Source organism: Platichthys flesus, chromosome 13 (genome assembly GCF_949316205.1).
Source record: "Platichthys flesus chromosome 13, fPlaFle2.1, whole genome shotgun sequence".
NCBI lineage: Eukaryota > Metazoa > Chordata > Actinopteri > Pleuronectiformes > Pleuronectidae > Platichthys > Platichthys flesus.
This window is the reverse complement of record NC_084957.1, coordinates 13,922,935-13,947,004: the sequence shown is the minus strand read 5'-3', so window position 1 is coordinate 13,947,004 and position 24,070 is coordinate 13,922,935. Positions and strand designations below refer to the sequence as shown.

Genomic DNA, 24,070 nt, shown 5'->3' with positions numbered 1-24,070 from the left:
ACACTTAAGCATTAGCAGTAAACAGACACATCTGTTTGCAATGAGGCTGGATGTGAGATTAAACCTAAATGCCAGTTTCAATGGAGCTGGAAGCCAGTTTTGTTGTTCAGGGCTCATGGATTAGATGGAAGTGTCTCAAATTGTGCGTGTCCATGTGTGTTTATTTGTGCGTTTGGGATTTTCTTTGTATATGAAATGCATACCCTTACTATGCATCCTTGCATGTGGTTTGTTTTGTTTGGGTGTCTGCGAGCGGGCTTGTGTCTGGTGTGCACATACAATTATATTATAAATCTAGAAATCTTTTCTTCTCTGCAGTAAAAGGAGGATTAAGACATGTGTTTTTTACTTCCCACTGACGGCCCTGCAGTTGTTGGAAGATTTCAGCTTTGTGGTGATGACGTTCCGTGTTCACGTGGTAGATGCTGTTGAAGGATGGAGGCTGCTGATGAATCAGGGCAAGCTGCAGGGGTTAGGGCTTTTCTCTCTGTCTGTTAGTATGTGGTATAACAAAAATACTTTAGTAGCACAACATACACAAATATAAAAAAGTTTTCAAATAGAATTTTTACAGTTGCATATCCAATAATGCAAGAATCCTGTGTACTCAAATCAGCACGTTCACATCTCCATCATTGTAGATCAGGGCCGAGCAGATAAAAACCTGTTACTACTGCAGGATTATTTGACCCGGGAGTGAATGCCGATTGAATCCATTCCCAATGCAGACAAGAGTCAGATGTTAGTTTTTTTGACCAGTGGAAAAAGGGGTTTCGTGTCTGTCTGCCTGTCGGTATCCCTGTGAACCTGCGACTCATGTTCGTCTCGCTGAGCCATCTGATTCACACATTGGCTGACTTGAGATGCTTCGAATAACAGGATCCTCCCGGAGTGTGAAGTGGCCAAGCTGTGTGCGGTGCTGGAGGGGCACACAGGATGGAGCTCAGCGGTGGGCTTGTCCTGGGCCTCCAGCCTTTGGGCCGGAAGAGCAGGGCCGTGGTTCACTGCCGTTCTCAATGGCCCCTGAGAGTCCAGTGTGATGGACAGTCCCGGGCTGCAGACACTGGCTCTTTGTGTCAGAGTTTCTTGGACTCTTTCTCGGTCTCTCTTTTTTTTCTATCTCCCTCAAACACTGTCACACAAACAGACTCACACTCTTTCTCACACAAGCAGCTTTTTCTTCCTCGCTCCTCGTGATCCTGAAGTCTAGCCTTTGCTGCAAGGCCTGACATTGTCATTACAAACAGTCACTAATTTGTCTGTGTTTCTCTCTTTCAAGCCGTTTTTTCATTCTGTCTCTCCGCCCCTCATTCATGAACAGGAGCAATGAAATGACGAATGCAGAGTCTCGGGGCGGCTGGAGGTCTAACGGGGTCTATTAGGCAGGGAGCATGTGAAAGTCATCAGAGGGAAAAAGCGTGATTTTCATTTACAGTGCTCTGCTCCGAACCAGCCGGCAAGATCTCTTTAGTTACAGGCTTCTTGTTGTTGTTTAGAGTCACTTCTGTTATTGCCTGTGGAGGAGGAAGATTTGAGCTGAAGTTTACACTGCAATATCCTGTACTCCTGCACCAATCCCACGCGGTGCACTCAGAGAATACAGTCTTCATTTTGCTGGCTGGTAGACTGTAATGATACTGGTTGTTGATCAAGTAGACAAAACATATAGCATGTATCATGTAACCCATCAGTCTAAATGCAGAAGGATATGATGGAGACAGCAGCCCAGCGTGTGAAACAATTAAGATGAACGGTTCTCAAGGTGTACGAGCTACCGACAGACGGAGAGAGATTTCTAGAATTATTAGATGGATGCAAAGAAATACGATGGTGTGAAGAGCTCATTCTGAATTATAGGCCTACATCCTTCTTTAAAGCCAGCAGATTGACTGATAAGAACACATGAAACTTCACACTGATCCTAGGGTTACTTCATAATCCCACCTCTGCTTTGAATCAATCTACTGAAGAAGTCTTACTTGACTGCCGTCCCTGTGGTGCCTTGTGCAGGACCGGTTGAAGTTGGTGTTGAGCTTTGATGTTGTCTCTGTCTCCCCTGATGTCTAATGCCGAGGCTAAAGCTGTCACAGAGGCCCTTTTGTGAACAGAGCCGTATTCCTGAGGTCACTAATAGTTGAACCACGGCAGCGAGTCTGTCCGCGTGCCAGTGTTGTTTCAGTCAGCCAGAACAGAGTTATACTAACCTGCCAACATGTTGAGTCCAGCTGTGAAAATACGACCTCGGATTTATTGTGTTATTAGGCATAACACCCGTTAAGTGACACAAGAGAGAGGGAGGTGGCAAACCAACACATTCAACCTGGATGGATGGACGGCCTGTAAAGCAAGACACTCCAGTGGAATGGATACTAATCAAGCTGCTTTAGGGTCCGTCTTGTAATGTCTTTAATTTGATTTTACATACACTAGTATGGTGTCCGTTCCAAACGTGCCTGTTCGGCCTGCAGTGATGCTGGTTGCAGCTTTTCGTCCTCGAATTTGAGAATCGGTTGTCATTTCCGTTGTTGTGTACACGCTGTTTCCCTGATCAACAACGCCACTAACGTTGACGAGTCCTTGCCTCCGCTGCTACAGAACGCTGGTCGCCTGTTTATTAGATACAATATTAAGCATTGAACCTGTTAATAGGTTTTCTTTGGTAGTATTTCCTCACTCTTATTGAGGGTTAAGGAGAGAGGATGTCACACCTTGCTAAGCCCTATGAGACAAATTGTGATTTGTGAATATGGTCAATAGTAATTTTTTTTTGGGCCTGTCACCACCTTAGCTCAACTCTGCCATCCAAAGACAAAGAATGATCCGTTCAGGTGTTTGCTGTATCGTTGGTATGTCTCTGGTTACGTTGAAGTGTCAAACTAATACCTCTCTAGCCGGCCTGTTGGCTAGGTGGTAGGTAGCTAAGTGGCTTGAGAGGGATGAGTACTTGCGGTGGTGAAAGCCCGGAAGTGCTTATGAAGCAAACTGGCTCGGAACCTGGGATAATGGGAATCAATAATATTTTTCCCTTTAGTGTGTATTGTCAGTGCAAGTTTGGTCTTAAATCAAATTTTACATTTTAACTTGTAGACTCCCCAAGATGATGGCTTATTAAAAAGTGTACCTTGTCTCTCTCTAATTGCACAGAGTTACACGAGCGTGGGAGATGCAGGCATGTCAGCCTGACCTTCTCCGTGACAGGCTGCAATGAGAAGATGTTTTAATGTATTCAAATTTTCTCTAACTCAAGGTACAAACTAACAAGTGATAGTGTTGTTTCTTTTTGCTTTAGAGCTCCCCATTTATCCTTGTTTTATTCTTATTTTCAGATCCATTAAAAATTCAGGAAAACAAGTAGACTGACTGTCCGAGTGAATCATGGCATCCAGAACCATGGTATCAGGTTTTAGAGAGTTTAACTACCGGGAACAGTGCTGCATGGCAAAGCGGGTTTTAAACCAAACAGACACTTAGACAGTTATACAAGGTTTCGCTCATGACACGATTTATTACAATCAGATGACGGTTGTAATGGCTGGTGCTCATTTTCTGACACACTTTTTGAAATGGAAACTTTTACCCTCTCCAGAATGAGGAACTTCCATTGCCAGGAAAGCATTTCGAGGCTGAGGATCCAGTGCAAGATATACTGTGCGTCTGGATCAGAGCAACCTGACGGTGACATCCACTACCAGAGCTGCTCTTCCTTTTAAATGGACTGTATTTACTTTGCAGCTGGGCTCAATATCCTGTGGAGCACTCCCAGCAGCCCACTGGCCCTCCCCAACACACTCATCAGTGAAATGTGGGCTGAGGTGGAAGTTAGCGACTCCGCTCCGGGCGCACTCATTGAGTTGTGGTCAACGTGCTGCCATAGCAACTCTTGTTCACCAACCATGGGACAGAATTTTTTTTTTTTCTATCTCCCTGCACTACACAAACAGTCAGGATGAAGCGTCTGACTGCAAAAGTGGACGGGCCCGGCAGCAGTATATCTGCTTTAATATCCTTTGTCACGGCAAAGAGCACAAACACAGATGAACTTTCGGGAACTGTCGCCTCGTAGAGAAAGCGAGAAGAGGAGGAAATCATTTCTGCTCTGTTTATTTGAGACAAACTTGACATCGTGTTGAGCAAAGATTTGCTCGTGTTGTCTGCTGCCGCCCAACAAGTTATTCTTCTTCCTACTGCCCACAAGAAATAGCTGAAACAGGAAATCTGTATTCAACAAGAATTCTTCAGAGTAAATTGTTGCTCTAACTAGAACTCAGTCTCTTCTGCTGTTGATAATTAATGGAATAATATGCACAGGTTTTATTGAGGCTTTTGTAAAGATAATGCATGTGATATTAATGCACATTGGCTTTGCTGTGGCTCAGATGATGTAATTTACAGTGGAAACATTGTCAAAATCCAAAGTTTCATTTCACGGATGATTATTGTGGTATTGTTGCTGAAAATTACAAAAAAGCTTATTTTCCCTCTAGGATTTCTCAATCCTGGAATAAGATAGGCTTTGGTCAATAAGGTGCAGTGTAACTTTGTGATACAGCAAACAGACGTGCGCCAGAAAAACCAAAACAATGGTTTAAAGAAGCTAAAACGCCCCGTAGAGCTGTGGGAAACAGTAGAGTTTGCTCTGTTACTTCTCACATCCAATCCGAAATATAAATTATAGATGCGATACATTCTCAGTCTGATATCAGGCTATTGTGAGAGCTTTAATAAAACATAAACAGCTACTGACCTGAGTTTCCCATGACTCCATACAACATCCTGTCAAACACATGTGGATGTGATTGTGACCACACTGGGGTTTGTTTCCTTGAGCGTCCACAGACAGTACATTGCGGTGACCAGCTCCATTTCACAAGCCGAAGAGACACATTGGATGAGACAGGCTCATCTGGGTCATTTCATTCTCCCCAGTGCGAGTTGCCATTGATTTCCATTATGGCTTGGCAGGCACCCATTGCTCTGACCTGCTGGACCGCCATTAGTGCCCTTTAAGTGTAGTGATGAATTGTCAAACGAAACATTAGAGGCGGTGAGGAGTGTGGAACCTCAGCGGCAACACAGCGAGCTGCAGTGTGTCTGCTGCTGCTTTGCAGGAAGCATCAAGAGGGACCGCAGACAATTTTTAATGAAACATGTCTGCTCTGTCTGCACTGTTTCCCGTGCAGCATTTTAAAGTTTAGCAATCTTTTTAACGAGTCCTGGTGAATCATGCAAAACTATTCATATGGCACCATGATGCCCTGCCTCCCCCACTGCATGCTGGAATCTCACATAAAATTTCCCTGAGATCACTTCCAGTCCCCCTAGTGAAACACAGGCATTTGATTTTTGGACCAATATTGGGACAGAATGGACTTTATTGCCTTTTTTAAATTGAAAAAAAGTTTCATTCTTACAAATGACGCCAATCTCTGACTCAATTCCTCTTGTTTTTTTTGCACAGGTTGCTTCGAGTGCTGCATCAAATGTCTAGGGGGCGTGCCGTACGCGTCGCTGGTGGCCACGATCCTCTGCTTCTCCGGTGTGGCCTTGTTCTGCGGATGTGGCCACGTGGCTCTCACTGGCACCGTGACCATCCTGGAGACCCACTTCTCCAAGGTCGTCAGTGATCACGCCATGCTGACTGATGTGTAAGTGACCTCACACTGTTTGTGTGTGTATGTACATGGCCGCCTGCGATGCCATGTCAGAAATATAAAACGAGATCCTTGCAATGAATTGGAATTGTGTTTTCTGAGTTATTTATAGTAACTTTTATCGTTAACATAACAAATATCAAGCCCTCAATTAAATTCTTTGTCATAAGGGTTTGATAAGGAGTCATGAGGAATCCTTGCGCAGTTTTTTTAAATATAAATATGGGCTGATTTATTGGTGTTGGAAATGTTTTACTGCCTATCAGTATCAGCATCAGCTGGCTCTGCAAATAATGTCAACTGGAAAATAAAAAGAGGTCCAGATCTAAAGTGAAATAACACTTTAGATCTGGGTGAGTTTATGTGGACTATTTTTAGCCGATATGGTCTCCCACATTCACTTTATCCTGGAGATGAGTCCTAATATGGACTTTTCTCCCCGTTTCAGAGCATCCATTAGTCCAGACAATACAAGAGCAATGACAAGAGACAGGAATGCACATATGTTTTATGTTGGTGTAGATTTGGAGTGCACTGTTTAATCTAAAGTCCATGGAGGGAGTCTGTCTCTTGGTGGACGCTTTCCAGAGACGTGCATCACCTGTTATCGCCACATTTGGCCTTAGGGAAGCTGGGCTGCTGTCTCCATCATATCCATCTGTTTATAATGAATCTGCCAGCCCCAGCTTACTCATGCGTTTCTACACCAGACGGTCGGTGGTGTTCCACACAGTTACTTAGCCTGACATTTTTAGTAGGCTTCTCCAGGGCTAAACACATGATGGCGGTTGATTTGTTCTGCTGTTTTGAACCCACTTCAACTACTTTACTGGTTAAAACTCATGTGCGTTTAACATGGTTCCTTAACAGAGTACAGCTGATGCAGTATGTCATCTATGGCATCGCTTCCTTCTTCTTCCTGTACGGGATCATCCTGCTGGCCGAGGGCTTCTACACAACCAGTGCAGTCAAGGAGCTGCACAGCGAGTTCAAGACCACCATCTGTGGACGCTGCATCAGTGGAATGGTATGTTCACACACAACCACCGGGCCAGGTGTAATCCTGATTTTTATACCCTGATCGTTTTAAAACAATGCTTTCATGCCATGTGATTCAAATTTGAGGGGAAAAAAAGGTGGGATGAGGAAGAGTGTAATTGTTACCATTTCACTCCTGATTCTAGTTTCATGGTTGTCTGGTGACGCTAACATTGTTCCGTCGCTGCGTCCTCAGTTTGTCTTCCTCACATACATCCTGGGCGTGGCCTGGCTCGGTGTATTCGGCTTCTCCGCGGTGCCCGTCTTCCTCTTCTACAACATGTGGTCCACCTGTGCTGCCATGAAGTCTCCCATGGCCAACCTCACCAGCATCGACTCCATCTGCGTGGATGTTCGTCAATATGGTAAGAGGATAGTCATAAGAATGTCTTGTTAAGGGGATCAGACTCCACTCACTGGGAGATAAATCTTGCCCCAGGGACCAGGGCGGTGCTGGGTCAGTGAGGGTTTAAACTTGGTTGGGATTCACTAGTCCAGAACATGCAGAGGGCCAGAGAGGGCTGGTGAAACACTGATGCCCTGGTCCATCGGGATTGGGACTGATGGCCAGCCTGATGTTCCCTTCTGGGAGAGTCAGGTGAAAACGTATGCAAGGAATATTATCAGCCAACCTGAACCTTTTTAAAATCAGGGTGTTCAGGGTGATGCCTTCAGGCCGCCATTATCATGTACCTCCGTGGAGAACTAAACAAGACTCCAAATTTTTCAATCCTTCTGCTATCAGGCTTTTACACTCAGACATCAGTCGTTTTATGACTGTGTTTTTTACAGGGTTTATTATCTAATTATTGTCTTTTATTGCTATTCATGTTACCTCCTTAATCTTTTTCCTGATGTCCTTCACTGACCTCTAATTGTTTGTTGGCCTGTGCCTTTTGACACGTATCAAATTGGATGTTTTTTGTGATCGTGAACGGGATAGGCTGAATATGAAAGTTATCTGAATCTGAAACAGCTGTATGCGTTCAAGTCCAGACTTAATATTTATTATTAGCTCAGAGACACTTGTAATCCTCCCTGACTAATCACATGCTGCATATGCTCTGAGTGTGACCAGTTTAACCCCAGAGTTAAACTGGTGCTCTGAGTGTGACCAGTTTAACCCCAGAGTTCCTTTAAAGGCCTGAAGAATTGTAAACTCTCTTATCTAAAGTGAAACCGAAGCTATTTTTTTCCCCTCCATTTTTGTTGCCTTCTCAGGCTCAGGGGGAGTCTTCCTAATACCATAACTGATCTTCATGTGTAAACAAGTCGCAGTGCCCCTTTATATCAGTTTTTTTTCAGATTCAGATTCGGAATACTTTATTATCCCAAAAGGGTAATTGCTACAACAGAAACCATGACCCCTCTCTGGCTCTCTCTGTCTATATGTACATGTGAGCTTGCATGAGAAGCCAGCTCAGAGCAACAGTATAAAGTAGGAGATAATTAGCATTATGTAGAGGGGCGGCTTAGATATCTGCAGGTTGGCTTCTATCAGCAGTTTATGTCACATAATGGCGTCAGTCTGAGGGCATAAGTGAGAATTCTCTGAAAAGTACATGGTCGGGTTGACATAATATTCATTCTGCTTTCTGGACCACTACGAAGATTTGGAAAATAGCAATAAAATCGATGTTATTCTCTGTACTCATTTTGCATTAAAGGTTAATTGTGTAAGATATAAGTGAATGGGATCTATTGGCAGAAATTGGATATAAAATAATCCTAGTGATGTTTTCAATAGTGTGTTTGATCAAAATCGTGTGAATTGTTCTTTCTTTACCCTAGAATGAGCACTTTTTATTGAAATACTTTAAATCAACATCGGAAATGGGTACTCGTTATGGGACCGCCATGTTTTTTACAGTCGTGCAAACTGGGCAAACTAAACACCTTTTGAGTTTTTATGACAACTGAAAGCTACTACAAGTTCCCTTTTATGTTTGGAAGGGGACGGTGAAGTGAGGGGTACTCAGCTGCAACAAGCAACTTCGCCACTAGATTTCTCTAAATTCTACACACTGAACCTTTAACCGAATGGCCTTTTGCATCATTATTCACCTGGTACATCATTTTTGAGTGGGAATGAAAACGTTTTCATTTCATGGCTGCAGGAATCATCCCATGGAATGCCACGCCAGGCAAGGCCTGCGGATCTACGCTAGGTGACATCTGCGACACCAATGAGGTGAGAAGCTGCGCTCCTCTTCACTTGCACACACCAGCAGTGGGTCATGAGGAAATGGAGAAATAATCCCTCTTGCTTGTCTTCCTGCAGTTCTACCTGTCCTATCACCTGTACATCGTAGCATGCGCTGGGGCAGGAGCCACCGTGATCGCGCTGGTAAGTTTCCCTCTAGTTTTTCCATCTCTTATTTATTTATTTGTCTTTAGCTCATCTTTGCATGGTTTGTATCAACGGATCCTGTGTGAAGTGGTCCTCTTGTCATTCCCATATGGTCTATGTACCCACACTAAGGACTGTTACTCAGGCTTTTTCTCAGCTCCTGTTCCATTTGCTATTTCCCATCTGCTTAGAAGCACATGGCCCTGATTTTACCCTAGGATGGTGCAGCTTGAACTTGCTATTTTGTAAATGAGTAATTAAAGAAAATTGAGTTTGAACTATAAAATCCCCAATATAATATGATAAGATTATACTTTTAATATATATTTTTTTCCTTTACTTCTCTATACTTTAACAACTGGAAAATGATGAGTCACTTTACTAACTAGTGGTGATGAGGTCACCGGCATGTTCTCTTACATCCTTCTCTGTTGTCTCTCTTCCACCAGCTGATCTACATGATGGCTACCACTTATAACTTTGCTGTTTTGAAGTTTAAGAGTCGAGAAGACTGCTGCACTAAGTTTTAAAAGGGTCTTAAGGGGCCCGGCGCAGCGTTCGAGGCTGCACCGTGTAGAGACAGTTGCCACTGACAACAAATGAACTAAAAAGAAAAAAAAACCAGAATAGGAAAAAAAAAAAAATCTCTCCAGTAGTAATCACATGAAGTGTAAATAGCTGATCTGTTTCCTTTAGCGTTTGGTATCCAGGGATATTGCTGGTCTGAGGACACCAGATGAGAGTTGTCTTCAGAGGGTAGAGGGAGGTTTAGGTTTGTTCTGCTCTCCTTGGCACTGACATATTGATTTAATAAGAAACGTGCACAGCTAGAAATCCACCCAGTGTTATTACATACAGTCCCTATGTGTGAAGCTGATTGGACCTGCACAAAGGCATCAACTTAATCACAAGGATTAAGCAGTATTTCCCCCTGCATAAGAGGATGAGCATCAGTGCAGTGCAGACGGAGCTGATGCAAATTTGTTCTCTCCCTCCTGAGGCTCTTGTGAAACCTAAATGTAGGATATTTGTGCAGGTTGTTGCACATGATTCCAAAAAAGGAAATCAAAATGAGAGTCGAGACTATTCTAAGGTTTCACCGAGAGATAAGCTGTGTCTCAATTCAGGGGCTGCATCTGTGGGAGGTAGGGGGTCCAACTGACCCATGGAGACCGCGAAGGCCGAACCAAAATAAGACGGTCTAGTCAACAAGAGGCTTTCTGCGATCGCCGTCACCAGCTAGTCCCGCCCCTTACTGCTGTGGCCTAGCAGCGGCACTGAAGTCGGACAGTTAGAAAGTTGTAATGCCCCTTGTGATCCGATTCGTTAGCTGTTTGATTGAGTGGCAGCCTGATACTCAAGCACTGAACGTCTCATCGCCTGCTGTTGCGGTTACCTCTTTGAAACGTGGTTCGTCACTGCGGCTCAGTTAACCCTCGTATAGGTTTGGCCTTATCTTATATTTGGCCAGGGAAGGATCTACCTGTTGGAGCTTGTGTTTGACGGGGATAGAAGGACGCATTTGAAGGAGTCTTTGAAAGGGGGCAGCCTAGTCGTGCCGCTGCCTAGCAACCGGTCTTCAGATGCAGCCCCTGAACTGAGTCACAGCTATAGCCCGCACCGAGCCCTTATTGATATATAAAGTATGAATAGTATGTACAGTATTAATCTCGGTCCACATCTGATGACAAATATCGAAGGTGTTCTCAGGCGCCATATTTTTGACTGCCAGATTAGTAGTTTTGGTGAAGATGAAAAACATTTGTGAACGGACTAGCTGCAGTGGCCAAGTGCCTCGTGCTTTTATTTCTTGGATTTATTTGCTCTGCCTTAAAATGTTTGGTACCATGGAGTGTTACGCAAAAAAAAACTGAATAAAATAAGTATTATTTACTTTTGTCACCAGTTAGATTCTAAACTTAACTAAAAAAACAAAAGCGTTTATCGACTGTATTATGCGGATCAGTATTAAGGTGTGTGTTGTAGATTTCAGAGTAACAGCACGTAAGTAGCACAGCACTTGATGGAGGGTTAGGCCAGTACCAGGGGTATCCTTCTGCATGAAGTCTCACTTTTAATTTCCATGTATTTTACAAAAGAAGAAATTCTCCTATTTTAGAGTAAAGCACACGTGTAATATTTTTTTTTCCTAAGTGCGCTGATGCTGGTACGGCCTCGGCTTTGAAGTTGATGTTTTGTTTCTTACCTTTTATTCTCTCTCGAAGTGCCATTAAAGAGCCATTTGTTTTTACCTTTAACACTGAGCCTGCATGCTTACATTTCCAAGAACTCCCTGATCTGTTTATAGATACTTATACTCCATATTTCATATATTTAATTTTCTCTTTTTTTGAAGACTGTAGCTTTTACTTTCTATATAAAATAAACAATCTTTGTTTACAAAAAATACCCCCTACTTGGTCTATTTATTATTAATCTAAAAGCCAGTGTTTCGGACGTTTACGACTCGACATGCATACGAAGCAGGGTCTCATGCTTTGCACTAACCTCCATTGTTTTTCAGCTGCGTTAAGGTTGCATGTATAACTCACTTCCTCTGCTCACCATCACGCCTTCTAAACTGTCATTTCTGTAGTACCAGTCATGACCATCACAATAACGTTATAACTGTTAACGCCCCCCCTGTGTGTGTGAGGTCTTTTATCTGAGAACTTTAACTTTGTGTGTGTGTCTACGATGTACGTACTGTAGCTCTGACTCCTGTAGCTTGCTTTGCGTCTCTCTGACATGCTCACCGGCCATCCACCTCACCCTTCTCTTCCAGATCCACTTCCTCATGATTCTCTCCGCAAACTGGGCCTACCTTAAGGACGCCAGTCAAATGCATGCCTACCAAGACATCAAAATGAAGGAAGAGCGGGAGCTGCAGGACATCACCTCACGCTCAAAGGAATGCCTCAATTCCTACACATGAGGATATTACACCCACACGCCACATAAACACACACACAGACACACACACACACACATTAGACACTGCGGCCAACCACCGTGGCTCTGTTGGACCAAGACAACGCTAAGCCAACCTGCCAACTGCCCCTGACACTGTGCAGTACTAACCAGGCTCCTAACACACTAATGCATCAGTGTTGCTTCCTGCACTAACTTACCAAGAAGTGTTTTAGATCTCCTATGTCAAGTTTCATTCATGCTGATTTTATATTTTCCATTTTTCTAGAGAGAGAAAAACAAATTGTTCGTTGTCATTTCATTTTCTTTCACCCTTCTTTTAGAACCATTTTTTTGCGGGTGAAGCTTGAGACATTGCACTATTCTTATACAACGCAGTTTGTTTTTTTACAGTCTTGCTCTGTCTTTTCTAAGCGGGTGGGGCCATTTTTCCACGAGGGAATGTACAACATTATTATTTAAAATATTTTTCTCTTTCTCAATCAGAAATGCAGATAAATTATACAAGTGAAAGGCCTTACGTCCAAGATATTTTACTTCACAGGTCAATTATACAATATGTGTCACATCCTGTCGGAAAAATGGTGATTGTATGTATTCTCTAAAGTCCATTATACTTAAGTACTTAAGTGGATTAGTCTGGATCATTTCATTGTTGATTATGGGTTATGGTTCAAATTCTCGTCATAGATCTGCGTAAAACTCGCACAGACCTTTCATGGCCTACATTAACACTACCTCAGGTGTGCACTATACAGCCTCTGGAACACTGCTCCCTTTGTAAAGCTATGGTATGAAAATCCCACTTCAACTGCAAAGAGATGCCTCTAACACAAGTATATATTTAGGTACCTGTTAATTAAACCAAGCGCACATACATACACACACACACACACACACATTCACACACACACAAATACACACACACTTCATTGTAACGGCATCGTGGTGTGTGATTGTTTTTAGGAGTAATTTCATTAGAATGAATCACTTGCTAAACGTGGACCTATGCCAATAATGACATAGAAAGATATTTGATTTATTTAATATCTTAAATGTTTGGTGAAAAAAGACAAATCAAGGTTTGCTGATGGAAAGAGCTACAGATATTGGCTTCTTGCCAATAACTAACATCTGTACGATACCAAGAATTAAACCTTACTTGGTTTTGAAAACTGAAACAAACAGAACTATGTCCCATGTGTATTGGTACTTTGAAAAACCTGTTGATCCAAACAGATGTTAAGATATGAGCTGTAAATTACGAGCCAGGATTTTTTCTTATTTTTACTAAAGACAAAAATACCACTTTTCTTAATTTTCTATATTTGCATATTTTTTTGATGTGCAATTGTCATGATTCTGACATAATTACTTGTGTAATCTTTTGTCTGCAAGTTGAGTTACAGGAATAATGTTTCTTTGTTGCATGGAGATAACCTGTTACTGCAGCTACACACATGTGATGTACAGTCATTTATACTGATGTCATTAGTAGGCAGTGTTTGCCTGTTAACTTTTTTTTCTTTCCTAACTGATTAATTAATCTATTTTATGTAGCCGATTACTTGTAGATGTTATTGTAGCTTCTTTTATTCAAGTCAAACTTCTATAAGTCTTATATTGTTTTTTTCCTGTATTTTCTGTGAATGTCAAGGGCTTCCCCGTAAATTACTGAAGCTTTTTGGAAACAGCAATCGCCACATCGGCCATTTATAAAACTTAAGCAAAATGGTAAATTCAACTACAGTGTGCATGCCAATGTGACCATATAACCACGGGTGTGCAGAGACCTATATGATGGATCTACATGAAGCGGGGGTTTGTCACATCTCATCTTTGTCCGCCATGATTCCTGTTGAATGAATCAAAAGAAAAACTAAAGAAAAAACGCTACCTATCAATCACCAGAAGGATAAACATTCCAGTTTCCTGTCTAACTGGAAATCCCTTTATGACATGACTGTTTTATGGAAATAAAAAATGATAATTCCTCTCTGTTTTGATGTGTCCTTTTTTTGAATGAAAGAAACTCTTGTACAGCAAGTTAAAATGTAGATCAGCATTTATTCATACACAGTCAATGTAAATAGTATCCGATGGATATTAAACAGAAAAATAACAAAAAAAACTAAAAATCTGTCTTAAAACAACAGTAGAAAAGCTTCTATGATCTATCAGCTTATGACTGAGTTCATGTTTGCAGTCCGGGACGTCCAGTTCACCAGAAATCTTCGTCTTCATCCTTGTGAGAAAATGCTGTGATGCTGGGAAAAATCAAAAATCAAGTCAGTGAAAAGCCTCGAGGGACAGAAAGTAATTTCTCAATTAAGTCACCCTTAAGACAATGTATATCCACAACAAATAATAGACTACTATAGAGATGAAGAGATGATGAGAAATCATGAAAGAAATTGCTTTTGAAAGAGGCTTATGACGGCTTATACACGGTCCAGACGGTAAGTACCCAGGACAGTTGAACTTTCTTTGTTCTTTTGGCTCTGCTTCAGCACATTTTAATTAGAGTCAATATATAAATAACTGTGGGAGAAAGTTACCTGTCTTCCTTCTCCTCAAACAGACTCTTGGCCTCTGGGCTTGTGTGCCCGGCTTCTTCTCTTCCGGAGCTCTGAAAAAAAACAAAAACACTGTTGAAAACAAAGTTTTTCTTTATGAGAGCAAAGTCGTTCTGTATTCTCAGACATTTGGGACAAGCTCACCTGTGTGGTTTGCTTCTCTCTGGCCTCCAGGACCATTTTCATGTATTTCTCCAGTGGATTTTCACCTTCAGGCTCCTCTACATCATCCTTCTGCTCTCTGTCTCCTTCCGTCTTATTCCCTCTTTCTTCGTCTTCCTCTTCCTGTCCTGGATGCTCCTCCTCTTGCATGACCTTGTTAGACAAAGACACTGTCAGGACTCATACATCAGACTAACTTTTCTCAGGAGACCCAACAAAGTGAAGATCTGAAAGAAAAGTTTTAGTGGAACTTGGTGAAAGATTATCATTACCATCTCTTTCTCTAGTCTTTCAAGTTCATGTAGCTCCCTCTCTCGTGCTTCCTCTTGCTCCCTTTGCCTTCGCTCTAATTTTTCTTTTCGCTCTCTTTCCCACCTCTGCTCCTCAGCCTCGTCCACTTCTTCCCTTGCAGAATCACCTGTGGTTTGTGGGACTTCTGCTAAACATATGGAAAGACATGAGTTGTTAGTAAAGTGGCTGTCTTCCTTAAGGTTTGGACTGTACAGAGCGATCCATGAGACTGATGGTAACCAGTAGAGGACCAACAGGTCTGTCTTTTTTTACAGTAGAAGGCTGTCCTTGTCCTTTGAGGGTCACAATTATGCATCAGTGGACTTGGGGCCTAGCGACTCACCCGCCGGGCCCTGCGAGTCCATCGGGTCTTCTGGGAGGTCCTGTGGGCGGGGGACAGCGGGGCCATCAGGGGCCTCCTCAGTGAGAGGGACGGCAGTGTCCAGGAGAAGCTCTGGAATGTGGCCCGGCTCTGGAGGGAGACACGCACAAAGAGATCTTTTATGCTGCACCATAATGCAACAGGGACAGAGAACCAGCACAGAATACATAATCAGCTGCCCTTCATCTTCACCATTGTGCGGGGCCACTGAAAGGACACTTTGGAGGCCAGTCACACACTCATTAAAAAAGCAGCCTTTCAAAAATCCCCAACCCTCCACACCGGATATGCTGATTTGGGTACTGGGATTTTGTTTAAATTAATCACAAGAAAACTATCAGGACAAATGCAATAAAGTACCTCATGTGGAAATAATTTAAAGTTCACATTTGATTACAGATTTTGTCGACAGCATTTTTATATCAACGACCCACCTTTAATGTACTGTATTGACGGAGAGGGGACTGGAGAAGGTCTATACAGAGACATAAAAACTAAATACTATTCCTAAGTACCTGACAAAATCCCCGTCAGGTCTTCAAGGCTTATTCTGTCAGGTTGTGGGGAAGAGTCGGAGCTGGTGAGGACCGGCTGCATCTGTGGTGGACTGAAGAAACAAAAGCGACAGATGAGGGCACTGCTATTCATTATCTCTTTGTGTAAGAGTATGACAATGATGCACCGTCCTTGCCAGTGATATGGCAGATGGTACCTGGGCTGGTCTCGTGCTGTGCTCTTGAGCTGAGGGCTGCGCGGTGAACTGAACTCGGAGGAAGAGTCACCTGAGGTCACCCCCTCCTCGCGGGGGGCAAGGGGGAGCTGCCTGTCAGACGACAGCTCTGGGAACGGCACTGGAGAAACAACTGGCTCTATCAGGGGGCAAAGACTTCATGTTAGAAGATACAAATATGGGAGGAAGATCATCATCCAGAGTTTGTACAGTATGTGTTAAAGGTGCTGTGACTCTTTCATTATTTATTCCTTAACAGATACATTTAATAATTACTTCTAATGCGTATATTTATGCATACCTTCTACAGTTTCTCTTTGAAGCTTTTTCCTAGAGGGGGATTGTGGTGTGGAGGACAGACGTCTGGTTGGAGCAGAGATTTCCTCCTGACGGTGTCCATCACTTAGAAACACAGGTTCAGTCAATGAATGGAGACTGTGCTCAGTGAAAACTGTGGACTGGGGTTGGTTGTGGGCTTCTAGGAAGGTCACTCTTGGCTGTGCAGGTGGTAAGGTGTTTCTGGTGTCATACGCTGAAGAGGAGGATGTTTGTAAGCTTTCGGGAGACGATGGTCTGTGTGAAACCTTTGATTTGTGGGGGGAGCGGGCGTAAGAATGGTGAGAGACATGTCTCCTTGGAGGAGAGCTGGGACGATGTGAAGGATGTGGCTGTTGTGGGGAGAGGGGTCTTAGGGGAAGCAAATGAGAAATGGTGGAGAGCACTGCCCTCTGCTGGTAGCTCCTGTAGGCTTCCTCCAAGGTCTCGGCCTCCCTCTGCAGCTCCTGGATGCGAGCCTTGGCTTCAGCCACCAGCTCCATGTCGGAGTCTGGAGAGTCACTCCGGGGAGACTTGAGTCTTCGCAGGGGCCCACCTGCTCCACAAATATCACCGTAACCCGCCCTGGCCCTCAGCAGAGCTCTGTTCACATATACGTCAGGCGGGACCAGCTTGTCAGCGTGGAGCTCCAGCAGTGAGCGTTCGACAAGTGAGGGCTTGGGATTGCACAGCACTTCATTTTCAAGAGCTGCCACCATCGCATGGATCACAGAAAAGAGATGGGGAAGTGGGAAGAACCGGAAAAGCAAACAAGAGGAGGGTTGAGAACCAGTACAGAATACCAAACACCATAAAAGAGCAGAGAAAACCTCTGAGAGGAAGGTTTGTTTTTTCATTTCTAAAAGTTGCCTATATCCATCTATACCTATAACCCAATTGCTACTACTTCAATATGGCTGATTGAAGCTGATTGAAACATGAAAGACGATTTAATGTTCAACTGAACAATGGAATCACAGTCAAATACAGAAGTGGTATATCACCGATTATAACACAAAATACACTGGACATCCGACACCAGTATGATTTTACTTTAGTTACTAATCCCACTAAGATGTGGGGAACATGTTCATCAAAGTACCTTGCTGTGTCTGGCGAAGCTTTATCTTGACGTCTTCGACATGGTTTTGAATCCACTGCAGCTTCTCCTCGCACTCCATCAGCTGAGCCTTGAGCTGAGCGCAGTGCTCCACCTGCAGTGAAGCCACAATTTACACAGACAAAGTAAATATAAAATAAAATAAGCAACTTTTCATTTCACGAAAAAAAAAAATAATCTGAACAGAAAGTTTCCCACGCTCAGTGAGAGGCTGACTGACCTCCCTCTGGAGCTGAGCCTGCAGCTCCTGCTTCTGGCTGTTGAACTCTTCCTCATCCAGTCTGCGGGCGCTCTGCAACCTGAGAAGCTCCAACTGCAAGGACAGCTGTTCTTTGGACGGCTTACTCAAATCTGAGAGAGGGGTTATTAAAGTCAAAACATCATCTAAAAAGAAATGGTTATTTTTCCCAATGCTGCATCCACTTTAGTTGGGAAACTTTTGCATCCCAACTTTTAGTTGGGATGCAAAAGTTACGATTCAACAAGTCATTTTTAAATGTTTTTGTACAGATCTGAGGACGTTAGGGTGCAGCACATATGACAGTAGCTTTTTTTAGGGCTCCACTGCTCCCCTGCCACAACGTGACGCATGAAAATAGAGTGCATCCTTGAGATAGCAAATTTGGTTCTCTGCAATGGGAACAAGCAGCCCTCTGTCTCTGATCATTGTTACCCTCCCCTCCAGTCCGTTTTCGGGAGTTGTCTGGAAAGCTACAAGAACAGCGCAGACACCCCACATTGGCTAGAAAGATGCATTCAAGAAGTTGACCCTGAAGCAGTGTCACTTCGCAGTACACTGCATCTCCCACAGCTCACAGTGAGCCCAGTCTCAAGCACTCTGTGGGAACTGGATTTATCCAATATTAAAGAAAAGCAGCTACAATTATTCTAAAGTTCTGAATCTCTCGGCTCAGATGTGCAATAACTCTCAGACATTCAAATTTCAGACAGACAGAAAACACTGAGCGTGTTATTCTCTGATGGGGACACTGAGGCAAGGGAACACCCCTGAGAGGTACTTGGAAACAGCAGCCGCTCCTCACCTGCATGGAGAAGCCGGTTCTCCTCTTGGGCCTCATCCAGCTGTTTCTGTAGCAGACGAAGCTGCCCCTGCAGCTCTCCTCTCTCTCTTTGCAAGCTGGTGTAGTCACTCATGGTCTCCACTCTCTCTCTCAGCAGCTCCTTCTGTTGAGTCAACAGAGGAATCTGCTGCTGTGCTTCGTCGAGCTCCACCTGGGCAACAACAGATGAGCCATTGAAAGAAAAGCAAAAATGAAGCGACAGAATAACATGTATGCCGATATCTCAAAATGCTGTGAAAACTCCAATGTACATTCTAATGTGAGTTTGACGTATGCATGTCCACATAATGTGACTAAGGTCGGATAACTCCACATGCCTTAATTTGATTACTGTTTATTCCGACCATGACTTTATTTATGTTAAGGTGATCAGAAAATGTTGTTTTTATGGCAGTGCCTTATTCAGACTATGGTCTTCATCGGATCAACATAATAATGGTGTCCATGTAAAGTTACGCTCACCTGCAGCCGTCTCAGCTCTGAACGGGCTCTGCTGTGCTCCTCTAATTGGGAATCAAGTATCGCTGACTCCCTTTGGATACGAGCCGTTTCCGCTGAGAGGAAAAAACACAAAAAAGATTGTAAACATCAGCAGGCAGTAATGAGCTACTCAGTAACACAAGATTAATTTAGATACTCACCTTTGTTTCTGTTCTCGTTCTCCGTTAGTTTTTCGGTTCTCTTGAGGAATTCATCTTTTAATTCAAGCTGACACCTAATTTCATAAAGACACAGGATTGACAATTCAAAAGAGGTCCGACAAAACATCGGAGAAACTGTTTTTTCCTTCTTTGCAACCAATGAACAGTCACAACCATGAATCACATGGTCAAGTGGATGATCTATGGTATGTTAACACTGAGGATTCTTTTTTGTCAGCTTTAGTCATTCTGCAGCTTTGATGGAGAACCAAATGAAACATACGTTTAAAAAGCAAGATCGAGACAAAAGGTGTTCATTTCACCAAGCAAAATCTGTGGAGTGTTGTTTGTGTGTTTATTGACAGTGCCTCCGTCAAGCAGGACTAAAATCCTTCTGGACTCTCACTGACATTCAAACAGTTCACACACAGTAGGGTTTCTACTCCAGCACTACGCACAATGAGTCTATCCTTCAAATAGGAGTATCTTGAGAGAAAAAACTACCAGAATGAACAGACAATATAACTGACTTGTGTGTAATTTGAGCAAAAGAGAGATATTCTCGTGTTCAGCGTGAAAATACCTGGACAGTTCATTCTTCAGCCTTTGGTCGTGCGTGTCCTCCATTGTCCTCACGCCCAGTTCTCTCCTCCTCATCAGCTCTTCTGTGGTCTTGACCTTCTCCTCGTGAATTTGACAAGTCCTGTTGTTGTACAGCAACAGTTAGATTCTCTATGAACCAGCGGTCACAGCGAGAGGGCACGGCAGCCCTTTACTGACAAATAATTGTTTAAATTAAAAAGCTCTCACTTTTCAAACGCCTCCATTCTCATCCTCAGCTCATTTTCTCTGTTCCGTTGTGTTTCAATTTCTTTCAGAAACAATTGTCTCTGCATATACATGTTTTTTTCTTCTATCTGAAGAAAATAGAAGCACAAAGAAACATCACAAAATTTGAATTCAAGCAACTGTCGAGTTAACCAATGGATACGGATGCTGAGAGCCACCCACAAAGTAACAATTGAAATAAGAGTGATTTATCTTTCGGGGAAAGAAAGCAGTGACCTACCTCTTGTTGTTTTTGCAAGCGATCAATGGCATTTTTCTCCCGCTCCATCAAGGCCTTTGTCTTCATTTCATAAGTCCTATCCATACCTTGCTTCAGCTTATCGAATTCTTTATGAAATTTTGACTTTTCTTCCATCTTCACCTTGGCAATCTCAACGTCTTTAAAATGTTGAAGCTTTGGATCCATAAACAGAAATGTTCACATATTAGCGATCATATGTTAGCCATTCTAATACAGCATTAATATCTTTTAATTAGAATGTATTTATTGCATATATGAGTGTCCAGCAGGTCAACACCTGCTTTCTTGGACAATTTCTTATTAATTTACTTGGTAGAAACATTTATGTACCTGTGTTCTCATTTCTGCCTGCAGCTGGGCTTCGATTTCTTTCCTGTATGCAGCCAGTTTTGATTCGAGTGGAAACCATTTGTCTCCACTACAGCTTAGGTTCTCATATTCCTTATCAATCATTTTCATCTTGTCAACTGTAATCAAAGGTAGACAGAAAACATTAGAAACTATGCACGGATTTAAGATATAATGTCAGAGATCAGTTCCCCGTACCAAGAGACTCTCCATAACTCGCTGTGCTTGTTGTCTGCGTGTTGGCATCATGGCACAGGCCGTGAGTGTGATGGTGTGTTAGCTGTGTTAGAAGGCTGATCAGGAACCCTGGATGACAAAGACAAAGTATACAATGTTCATCTACATCAGGAAATGGTGGTAGAAGCAGCTGTATTTAAAGAAAAAATGAATACTTCACATACCTTTATCGTTGTTGTTTTTATTTGAAGACTGTAAAAATATATATATATATTATAACTAACAATATTTTTATTTCTAAATATTGAATGTCGTTGATCGCAGTATCTACGTACCAGGGATCTGTACAGGGATGACTCTGGACTAATTTTAAGAAGTTGCAGAAGATTCTCTTTAGTGAAAACCTGCCAAAATGGATCAGAGGCCGACATTTGTTTGTTATCAACAATGTTCTATACACGTAATGCTACAGTGGATTCAACACAGGCAGACGTCCCACTCACCTTTTCCTTGCAGAGGCTACTCTCAGGGTAGAACACAGATAAGGTGTACTCGTACCCCGAAGAGCTCAGATGATCAGCCACGATGCTGTTGCACGCTGTGACCAGGAGAGGCTCAGATTTCCCGGGCACTGGTCTGGGGACAGGTTCCCCTCCGGTCAACGGACGATGCTTTAACTCCTGGATGAGCTGATTCCGCAGCTGAGTCTGGATCCGAGAGAAACAAATGAATGCAACTGACACCGAGCAGATTCAACGACAACAACACAAAGAATCCCGACCCCACTTACTTTGAGTGTGTCGAGCACTCCCTTGTTTTTGAAGGTTTGATAGAGCCTCTTCCTCAGCTCGTCCGGGGACAGGGAGTCTTCCTTGGCCGCGTTCATGACTGGAGAGTGTTTTGCAGGAGCCCGGACAGAAGAGAAATGCTGAAGCAGGAAAAACAACACAGTGATGCTTACATTGTCGGCTTGGAGAGCACAGACATCACTTTACAGCGACTTTTAAGTTCTCTTACCTGGAGTTGGACTATATCGCAACTGTCTTCGTCACATCTGCAGCAACAGGGATCCAAAAAAGACAATTATAATCCATCCATGAACCCGCCTGACGACCAGAAAGCGTCTCTCTCCGGGAGGTGTGCCCTTGTCAATTCAATCCGTCAACGGACACTTTCGTTCCGGCTGTCCCACAGTGATTACGCAAGAAATACAAGAATTAGGCTCCGAGCACCGATGTGACCGTGGAGTGGCATCAACGTTTGTTTACAATTGCAAAATGTATAGTATTTGTGTCTTGAAATAATTATTTACACTAAATGACACATCAGCTTTACAATAATTCACATTATACGATGTATATTTGGCAACTTGGCTATGACGTCATCTTGCCGCGACTTCTCGAGCCACCCTCCAGGAAACCAAGTTGACAGGTAAACAAACGCAAATCGACCAAATTAAAACACTGCCCTTGTTGTCATTGTCGCATTATCGTAATATTTCAAGTGTTGTTATAGTTAATCAAGCTTTACGAGACTCTGTTAAAGACTGGGACGGTGACAAGCGTCTGTTGAGATGCGGTTAGCTTGCTAGCTAGAGGTTTACAGTCTTTCTGCTGATAGTGACGGTGGCATTTTGAACGATTTGATGGTTTAACGTCGTTTCTTTTGGTTCCTACTGATTTCATGGCCGCTTGGCTTCGCTAGGTCAAAGGGGAAACGATGTCTGGAAGTTTTTATTTCGTCATGGTTGGTCATCACGACAACCCCGTGTTTGAGATGGAGTTCCTGCCAGCTGGGAAATCCGAGTCCAAGGTAAAGGGGCTCCGTTAATAATAACAGCATCAATTAACTCATTGCATATTTCCTTCTGGAACGACTGTGGTTTATTTATTAAACTAACCACAGACTTGAACATAATAGTACACATATAATCTCCAGTTGTCTTTACTGTCAGGCGCCATAAGGATTAATCATAATAATACTATTAATAGTGTATGTTCATGTATGATCTTGTTGGATACGATTGTGTTCTTTGACCACAGGACGATCATCGTCACCTGAACCAGTTCATTGCGCATGCAGCCCTCGATCTGGTGGATGAAAACATGTGGCTGTCCAACAGTATGTACCTGAAAACTGTGGACAAGTTCAACGAGTGGTTTGTTTCTGCCTTCGTCACTGCAGGACATATCCTTTATGCTGTTGCAGAATATGTGATTGTTTAAATATTTAGTGCTACAGGAAAAAAATGTCAGAATGGCCAGTATAGTCACGTTTGATGAACTGATTTCAGAGGTTAATCGGTTATGTAGATATGATGCAATGATGATTTCCTAATTAATTTACTGTTAATCAACTGTTTTAATATTTTGTTGTCATTCATAAAGAAAGAAAAAACAGAGACTCTCATATTCCAAGCTTCTTTAACATAGTTTGTTTTTCTTTGTCTTTTTAATAATTGTAAATTAAATATCTTTCTTTATACATTTTGATTGGAAAAATATCAGTTCTAAGAAGTCACCCTAGAGTCGTTAAGGACATTGTGGTGAGTTCAAATTACACATTTATTGTAGAACTCCGAGATTGAAAATTAAAAAAAAAATTCATCTACCACTGCTACCTTTATCTAATCGGTTAGTTTACGTAGTGTATTATAATTATTTTCAAAGCCATTCACATTTTCATTATGCTCAATGACATCAAATAATGTATTGGTATAGGTTTGTTCACCTTAATTATTTCCCCACATATAAGACTCATCATGCTGCATGACGCACGTCAAGAAGATGGAATTAAAAACTTTTTTAATGATGTATATGACTTGTACATTAAGGTAAGTTGTCTTATATGAAATGATATATTCAAGAAACCTTTCTTCAAGTGTTAAAAATGTATCTTTGTCTTTCTTCCAGTTTGCAATGAATCCTTTCTACGAAATCAATGCACCGGTCCGCTCAACAGCTTTTGAGAGGAAAGTCCAGTTTCTTGGAAAGAAACATCTTCTGGGTTAACAACATCTGATGCAGGAGGATATAGATGTATGTTGTCTCTTCTCTGTACATATACCTAATATACTTGTTTGATGTCTGCGTCATAGTCTTTTCATGTTTGTCAAATGTAACATAAATCTGGATTTTCTATAAAGATTTTTCTGTCTGACATTCTCTCTGAGCTTGTTTATTTATT

General features: G+C 42.5%; 3 protein-coding genes across 6 annotated transcripts in view; 2 read left to right on the top strand and 1 right to left on the bottom strand.

The window, feature by feature from the left end:
- The window catches only part of gpm6bb (glycoprotein M6Bb), a 32,239-nt gene extending 18,273 nt beyond the window's left edge, over positions 1-13,966 (top strand). For 2 of the 3 annotated variants that reach the window (XM_062402542.1, XM_062402543.1), the window contains exons 2-7: positions 5,459-5,645; positions 6,522-6,678; positions 6,886-7,054; positions 8,807-8,880; positions 8,971-9,036; positions 11,825-13,966. In XM_062402542.1, coding sequence (XP_062258526.1) covers positions 5,459-5,645; positions 6,522-6,678; positions 6,886-7,054; positions 8,807-8,880; positions 8,971-9,036; positions 11,825-11,974 — 803 coding nt within the window. In that variant the 3' untranslated portion in view covers positions 11,975-13,966. Of the gene's footprint in view, positions 1-5,458; positions 5,646-6,521; positions 6,679-6,885; positions 7,055-8,806; positions 8,881-8,970; positions 9,037-9,488; positions 11,449-11,824 lie in introns of those variants that run through there. The other variant, XM_062402544.1, reaches the window with a different exon arrangement.
- A 51-nt stretch (positions 13,967-14,017) lies between these two features.
- Positions 14,018-22,134, bottom strand: ofd1 (OFD1 centriole and centriolar satellite protein). 2 transcript variants are annotated; one of them, XM_062403457.1, is made up of 23 exons: positions 21,902-22,134; positions 21,675-21,812; positions 21,388-21,591; positions 21,220-21,288; positions 21,109-21,136; positions 20,906-21,013; positions 20,690-20,826; positions 20,339-20,512; positions 20,080-20,186; positions 19,853-19,972; positions 19,270-19,343; positions 19,091-19,182; positions 18,590-18,779; positions 17,767-17,897; positions 17,529-17,640; positions 16,413-17,135; positions 16,094-16,250; positions 15,897-15,988; positions 15,343-15,471; positions 14,981-15,144; positions 14,691-14,861; positions 14,529-14,599; positions 14,018-14,237 (listed from the first exon to the last, which is right to left on the bottom strand). In XM_062403457.1, the coding sequence occupies exons 2-23, from the start codon at positions 21,768-21,770 to the stop codon at positions 14,192-14,194; spliced, it is 3,195 nt and encodes a 1,064-aa protein (XP_062259441.1). In that variant the 5' UTR covers positions 21,771-21,812; positions 21,902-22,134; the 3' UTR covers positions 14,018-14,191. The 2 variants fall into 2 exon arrangements, with proteins under 2 accessions (XP_062259441.1, XP_062259440.1); XM_062403456.1 differs by having other exon boundaries at positions 14,981-15,147; positions 21,902-22,133.
- Positions 22,135-22,163: 29 nt separating this feature from the next.
- trappc2 (trafficking protein particle complex subunit 2) lies at positions 22,164-24,043 on the top strand. Its single transcript, XM_062403464.1, has 5 exons — positions 22,164-22,315; positions 22,589-22,696; positions 22,927-23,075; positions 23,636-23,717; positions 23,797-24,043. The coding sequence occupies exons 2-5, from the start codon at positions 22,604-22,606 to the stop codon at positions 23,893-23,895; spliced, it is 423 nt and encodes a 140-aa protein (XP_062259448.1). The 5' UTR covers positions 22,164-22,315; positions 22,589-22,603; the 3' UTR covers positions 23,896-24,043.
- Positions 24,044-24,070: the final 27 nt, after the last annotated feature.